This window comes from Micromesistius poutassou, assembly GCF_964030765.1.
Source record: "Micromesistius poutassou genome assembly, chromosome: 20".
Taxonomy (NCBI): Eukaryota; Metazoa; Chordata; class Actinopteri; order Gadiformes; family Gadidae; genus Micromesistius; species Micromesistius poutassou.
In genome coordinates, this window is record NC_140290.1 from 7,999,918 (window position 1) to 8,007,759 (window position 7,842).

A 7,842-nucleotide genomic window follows, 5' to 3' on the forward strand; every position below is an offset into this window, starting at 1 on the left:
ACAGTCAGTGCTTTTTTCACCTAAACACATTATCCTGCAATCTTTGAGTAGCCTACAGTGTGTCACAAAATAAGGATTTGCGCAACACACCTTTTTTTGCGCTTTTTCGTTCTCATTGCCAATAGTTGTGTTCGGTGAACATTTAACCGGGTCTCACTGCCTCACCCGTGCGCTCTATCGAGGACCGGTGCATGGGGTTTGGCCTGGGGCTGATGTGATGTCCTACCTGCTCTCTGACCGCCAGCCTATCATCGAAGCAAGTGCACGGAGAACCAGCCAATCAGGAACCAGGTTCGCCCTCAAGCTGAATTCTTGTCCCCCACACAGTGAAAGAATTTTTTTAACCAAGTCGCCCTGTGCCTATTTTAAAATATTAAAATATATGACTAATGACGAGAATGTTGTTCTACTTCTTTACTTACAAAATTAACACAAGGCGGTGGATTGTCTGATCCGCGGTCGGTGACAGCTAAAGCATACAGAGGTGCAGCACCGTTTACCTGTGAGGTAGGAGGGGGTGGGGGTGTGTGTGTGGGGGGGGGAGGACTGAGGGGTTGTGTGGGAGGTGGGGTAGGGGGTTGGTGGAGGGGGGTGAAGAGAGCAAGAAAAAGTCGACTTACCTGTAGCTCAACTTCTGGCAATTCACTCACACTGTTACCTGCTCCGACTTGAAAGTCCAGTTTCCCAAGGAAGAATCGTAGAGGAAGCAGAATATGTCACAGGAGACAGACAAGTAAGTGACCGAGCCAGCGGGGAGGATGCGTTCATTTCAGAAAAGAAGGAGAAAAAAAAACTTTCTGTGGGGCTTTTATTGGGGGTTCTATGCGAGAGTTTACGGTCGTTGTTTCGTTTTTAAGATTCCGAGTCAGTAGGAAATGTCGTCAGGTGCTGTTATTATTTTTGATTGAGAAATAACGACCTAGTTTATAACTGGGTTACGCACCGCTTTGCGCTGTTGGATTTCCCGAAAGCGGAATTCGCCATTTTTGGATTATGGAAATAGCTAACCGTATTCTAGGATTTGACATTTCTTCAAACCAGTGTATAATGTGGATTTGTTTTAAACTTGACCTCCGCCGTTGTTAGCTGTTTCATATTGTAGGGTTATCCATATGGTAGCCTACCTCTTGGATCTTGAGGCTGTGTGCTCAGAGCCTTACCTGTTGATGGCCAAGTTTTGGAATTTCCAAGGAACAATTTTGAGCATAAAATAGCGACACTGTAATAGCAAAAAAATAGTTGGAATATCATCTCAATTAAGATTTAAACCTATGGTATCACCATATGATTGAATATTGCTATAATTGATATATACTCAAATGTTAGTTTAATACAGTCAATTATATTCTTTCTTATTTACTGTAACCTCCGCTGTATCCTAATGCACGGAACATAAATTATCATTCCAATTCCATTATTTTGTGTATTATGAAAAAAAACAAAAACGGAAGTAGGCCTACTGGATCCATAAACGAATGCTTGCCAGGACCTGTAGGACTAGGCTTTACATGGATGCTGGAGGTATCATTATGACCTTCCACCAGCTCTCTGCAATGTTTAGCTATGGAGTAATCCCACGACAAACAGCGCCTGGTGACTTGGCCCTCGGCGTTTGCACCTGCCCCAGCCTCTGCCGTGCTACCAGTTGAACTTGCCTGTATTGATGGGAATAACACCAACCTGTAACAACATATCCCATTAGAATAGGATTAGTTTTAATTATAAGTAGTATTGTGCTAGATATTTGTATAGAGATGGTTACAACGAGTAAGGGGGTGATTCCAGGTGATGTGTTTAATTGTTTGACTTATCTGATACAGTTATGCCGGATAGTGAATACAGTCAGAGTGGGAATACAGTTAAAAATTTGCATACAAAATATCAACTTTGAAAACTCTAAATATAAACAACTAAGATTGATCTTTGAGTCCCATAGCGAACCCAATGGGCCCCTATGCTTGTTGTGTTTACATGTAAGCGTTTAGAAACAGAAAAGCACTATGCTTCGTTATGCTGTCGCATGCAGTTCTTCTGGTTATCGCCTGTCCATCACGTGGCAACATGCAAACAGAGGCAGACCAACATTTTGAATGTTGGTCTGCTCTACATACAGTACAGTTGTTGAAATGTGTTTTATCTACATAGCGTGTGTGTGTGTGTGTGTGTGAGTAGAGACATACACAAAGTGTTAAATAATATAACATTTACCATTACCATTGATATAACATTTACCACACAAATGTTGTGTTTAATAATGAGATAAGTGCAGACAATAGGAATAGAAGAAGAGAAAAATGGTGGATATTTGTCCTTTATATGGTACATTTTATTTAATAAACATCCACCAAGGTTTAAAGTTTGATCCCCACCCTTGCTAAGAATGTACTATGCACTCTAGTGGGAGGCTTTGGATAAAGAAAAACACCAAATGGGCTTTATTTATTTTATAATATTGATATATTATCCAATACATTGGTGTCAGTGTATTTTGTACATGGCTTTCACAGAGGTGTTAGCACTAATAACCCTGATTTTCTACCTGGAAACACACCTATGTTGTGGGGGCTTGCCTTCTGATTGGCCAAGTTGTTGTGACAACACTGTGTGTTTAACTGGCCTATGATCTTTACTTAAGTGGGCGTACAAGACCATAAAGGCCATATAAACACACACAAACACAGACTCGTGCATGCACGCACAGAAGGACACAGACAACCGCACACATGCTACCCAACATCTTTTGAGTTCCACTTCCTGTTCCTTTGTGTTTGTGAAAATATGTAAAACATGTTGAAGGTGTGTCTGAAATTGACAGTACACAACAATTGTAGTAGAAGGTCCCAACGATCAATAACTGTCCAGTTATAGCAAAATCTCTCTTCAAGCCTTTCACACTATTCCAATAATGGCATAATTGCTGCATAATATAAAGTCATTTTTGTGTGCATGTTAGTTCATGTGTGCATGTCTGTGTGTGTTAATGTGTTTATATATGTATGTGTATGTGTATTGGTATGTATGCGTATGTGTGTGTGTGTGTGTGTCTGTGTATGTGTGTTTATTTGTATACGTATTTTATATGTGGGTGTCTGTGTATGTAAATGTGTATGTGTGTGTGTGTGTGTGTGTGTGTGTGTAGGTCTATATCCATATGGATGTGTGTGTATGTGTATATATACGTATGTGTACTGTGTGCGTATATATGTGTGTCTCTGTGTGTGTGTGTGTGCTTCCGTGCACGGAAGCAGTGGTGTCCCTCACTCCCTTTGCGGCCTTACTTCACGCGGGGCTCACATGCCATCACGTAGTATGCAGCCCATCACCCCAGCAGCTCTCCTTCATCACATACGTGTGCCCTGACCGTGCTTACCTTCTGGCCTGTTGTGTGCGTGCCGCAGCAAGCGTCTGGTGGTGGTGGTGCCCAATGAGAGCTCGTTCGCGGGCGTGCGGCGGGCCTTCACCAGCGAGGACGAGGCATGGCGCTCCTACCTGGAGAACCCGCTCACCGCCGCCACCAAGGCCATGATGAGCATCAACGGAGACGAGGACAGCGCCAACGCCCTGGGGCTGCTCTACGACTACTACAAGGTCTGTCCAATCAGAGGCCGCCTTTCCTTAAATGCCTGACAATAGGATTTTCTTTCTTCACTCAGATCAAGTCTGATCATCAGATCAGATTGTTGCTGAAAAAGCTTTATTAAAAACAGAATTTCGTACTACTGCTCTATGACTACTACAAGGTCCATCCAATCAGTTGCCTTCGTTCGTTAAATACCTTCCAATCAGATGTCTTCATTCATTAAAAAACTTTTTTTAAAGTTATAAAACTGCTCTACGACTACTATAATATCTGTCCCATCAGATCAAATAAAAACCTAGCATATAGACCAAATCTTTTGTGTTTTTATGATCATGATCACATAAACACATAAATATCAAAATATCAGTTCAAATTTGTAACCGCTAAATCACGGTGTACTGAGTCAAATAAACTAAGCGTCAAATAAACATATTAGGGTTAGAATAATACCACAAAATGATACAATGGAGGAATAAAAACAAATGTGTTTGTAGACTTATAGTTATCGATAGAACTATATATCTAATACATTGTATGGGCTGACCATATATGGACGACGATAACATGATTATCTTTGTTGCATTCATCCTTCCAGGTGCCAAAAGAAAAGAGACTCCTGCCCGTCGGAAAGGTGGTTGAGATCACAGAAGAGCAGGAGAAGAGGTCAGTGGCCCCAGAAGCTTTGATTGGTCCAACACTTGAGATGTAATACCACATTCAAAAGCATCTTGATATCCGTATACAATGATTATCGCATCTGGATTTCTCTCGGTAGCTGCAGAAACTGTATTATATCATTAAAACATTACATTACATAAAAACATTAATATTTACAATTTGCGGAAGTCAAAAAGTATTATCCTTGTCATTTTATTCCAGGTGCATCCTCTATATAATAACTGTCACGCAGGTAATTAAAACACGTACATCATGATCCAAATCCTCATCTGTCTCAATGCATTCTGGGTAGGACGGGGCAATCGACCGGCGGCAACAACGACGAGGCGGAGGTAACCATGGACAACCGGGTGCAGGTCCTCAAGTCGGTCCCGGTGCTGTCAATCAGCACGGAGCACCTGGACAGCAAACGGGAGCAGTTCATCTCCCTGGGGGTGGTGCAAGGGGGAGGCGGAGGCGGAGGAGGGGAGGGCGGGGCCGCGGCGGTCGCCGTGGTGAAGGCGGAGGTGTACGCACCGGTGTTCATGGGGGCGGGGCTCCACTACCGGGGCGATGGCGGGGGGGAGGAGTCGGCGAGGGTGATCTACGAGCAGAGCCCCTACGAGGTGTCCTCCACGGCGGGCCACGGGAGTTACACCAAAGACCTCCAGCAGAGCTCCCCCGACAGCCCCTATGAGGAGGACAGCAACATGGTGAGGGACGGATGGACAGACCGACGGACAGACGGACAGGGAGGGGAGGGGGGGGAGGGAGTGTGTGTGTGTGTGTGTGTGTGTGTGTGTGTGTGTGTGTGTGTGTGTGTGTGTGTGTGTGTGTGTGTGTGTGTGTGTGTGTGTGTGTGTGTGTGTTTTGTCTATTTAATCCAGTTGGTCCACTTAAGTAGGCCAGTTAAACACACAGTGTTGTCACAACAACTTACCAAGTGCACAGACCTGCAGAGTTGGAGAGATTCATGACAATAGTACATGACTGTTAAGTCGTTAACTGTAACTTTTATTTCTGAATTTATCATTGGACATTTTGGGAACTTTTAAACTTAAGAGCAGGGTCAGTTGTGCTGCTAATATTGGGTTGAGGCAGATTTTGTGGATGTACTGTACTGGGTGAAGGGCGTGGCTATTGTTTGCATATAGGCGTTCTATTTTTTTCATGCTTTGACTAATTTTCATCATTTTCTGTCTTCTCTCTTGGTGTGTTTCCCTCCTGAAAAGAAGTACCACGCCCCTTCCTCTATGCCCAATGATGGGGACTTCCTGTTCCACCAGGAAGGAGTGTAAGTCACTCTCCACCAACAACATTATCCTATTTTATTCTGTTTTTCTGTATTTTCAGTCTGTTTAGTTATTTTCTATTCTAGTCTCTTCTATTGTTTTAATTTTTTTACTTAATTGTTTTGTGTGTGTGTTTGTGTATATGTGTGTGTGTGTGTGTGTGTGTGTATGTGTGTGTGTGTGCCACATGCACATGAGCAGTGACAGTTTCCAATACACCCTGGACGCGACGCGGTCCCTGCGGCAGAAGCAGGGCGAGGGGCCCATGACGTACCTGAACAAGGGCCAGTTCTACGCCGTCACCCTCAACGAGCTGGGCGTCAACAAGCGGCTGCGTCACCCAATCAGCAAAGTCCGGGTGAGTTAATTAATTAATTAGTTAGTTAATTAGTCAATTTAGTTTGAGTCCCTCTAGCTTAGAGGATAAGCCCTGACCCTAAGACCCCTTCACAGAGCTCAGGCATATCAAACACACTTAGATGTAGCCTGAAGCCACAGCAAACACACTTGAAAGGAATCGTAAGTACATCAGACGCTGAGATGTAACCGTAAGCTCATCAAATACATTCAAAAGTCACCTCAAGTATGCTATTCTAAACACACTTAAAAGTAACCTTAGGTATAGCAGACACACTGAAGTAACTGCTTGAAACGAGTGCCACACACACTGTTCACTTATAACACAGATTAACATTGTTCTTAAGACCTTGCTGGGGTTTACTGTTTTATCAGTTTAGTAAGTATCACTAAAGTTATAGTGAACACCTACCATAGCGACTTCACATGACTTACACTTTATAACCCTAACCCTATTCTTCTGAGACAACCCCCAAATAGCATCGAGAAACAGGAGACAAAGGTTTACGGAGGAACTTAAAGATGATCTGGCCTCGTCAAGATGCTATTATCCACTAGCCAGCTAGCCACTGAGCCAGCTCAGTGACCTGTCAAGGTGAAACTAACGTCCAGTTATCGGTGTGTTCCAGAGTGTGATCATGGTGGTGTTCAGCGAGGACAAGAACCGGGACGAGCAGCTGAAGTACTGGAAGTACTGGCACTCCAGACAGCACACCGCCAAGCAGAGGGTCCTTGACATCGGTGAGTTATGGACTCTAGCCCTCGCTGTTGTAGCATATTAAGACTCAGAGAAACTCTAGTGTCGCCCAACAGGGTAACAGGAAATGTCACCCGTAAAAACATAACATAAAAACACCCAATGTCCGCTCACTCACATTTCCACATAAAAAAACACAAAGTCAAAATAGAGTAACCAAAGAGGCTTTTATCCTAACGGTAGAGTTATGGTTGGACGTTGACGCAACGCAAGGGGGTTTACAGACCCATTACGTCCTTGAGGACCCTCCTTGCGTCTACCGCAAGGGTTTGACGTGCACCTCCCAAAAATTGTAACCTTGCGTCGAGGCGAGCAAGGGCTGTGATTGGTCTGCTAACGTAAACCCAACGTAAACCAGATGAAGAACCAAACCAGGTTCAAAGCGACTGCATGGTTATTGTGTTGCATCAACGTCCAGCCATAACTCTACCTTAAGTGACAGTGAGTCATCTAAGACTCATCAATGGTCATCAATGAGCAGGTAGGTGTTTTGCATGTGCTCAAGGCAGGCTGCGGCCATTGGGGTTTGATCCCAGAACCTTTCGGGAAACACCCTAGCTGCTAGATTAGCCTTCTCCTTTGCTAACAGGTCAATACAAAGCTAGCTAAGGGGTTACGGTAAGAAACATAACAATGTACAGATAAAAATAAACACACTATAAACAAAAATCTATTTCTGACAGTGAAATGTTGGAATGTGGTCGTGTAATAACCGAGACAAGACTAAACTAGAGGGCAAACAAGCAGCGACCCAAAAGGATTGCCTGGGGGGCATCCTTGCTGCCCAATGTCTGAGACAGACAGAACACACACACACACACACACACACACACCCCCACACACACACACACATACACACGCATGCACACATGCACGCACACACACCCAAACACAGACTAAAGTCCCATAATGACAAGTTGTTTTGTGGACACACACTATAAATCTGTTGATCTTCTCGACATTGCCCAGGAGATTGAGTAAGACCACTCTAAATCTTAAAATTGTTGTTTTGAAACGATGCGTTAAGCTATTGTTGAAATCCTCTTGCATTTTTCAGCCTTAAACTTTGAGTTGAGCTGTATTTCTCTGTGGAACACTTGAAACCAGACAACCGATTAATGCATTTATGTAAAACAAAAACAAAATAATTGAAATTGTTAAAAAAAAACCACAGTATTCAGATATATTGTACAGCTACA

The 7,842-nt window shown here is 43.5% G+C and overlaps 1 protein-coding gene across 3 annotated transcripts in view; it reads left to right on the forward strand.

Annotated features, from left to right (window-relative positions):
• Window positions 1-713: 713 nt before the first annotated feature.
• The window catches only part of grhl2b (grainyhead-like transcription factor 2b), a gene marked incomplete at both ends in the record, with an annotated part of 17,621 nt that continues 10,492 nt past the window's right edge, over window positions 714-7,842 (forward strand). Inside the window, 7 exons of one of the 3 annotated variants that reach the window (XM_084484965.1) lie at window positions 714-733; window positions 3,399-3,588; window positions 4,176-4,285; window positions 4,551-4,950; window positions 5,470-5,531; window positions 5,731-5,887; window positions 6,516-6,627. In XM_084484965.1, the coding sequence (XP_084341091.1) occupies window positions 714-733; window positions 3,399-3,588; window positions 4,176-4,285; window positions 4,551-4,950; window positions 5,470-5,531; window positions 5,731-5,887; window positions 6,516-6,627 (1,051 nt within the window). The remainder of the gene's footprint in view (window positions 734-3,398; window positions 3,589-4,175; window positions 4,286-4,550; window positions 4,951-5,469; window positions 5,532-5,730; window positions 5,888-6,515; window positions 6,628-7,842) is intronic. The other 2 variants (XM_084484966.1, XM_084484967.1) reach the window with 2 other exon arrangements.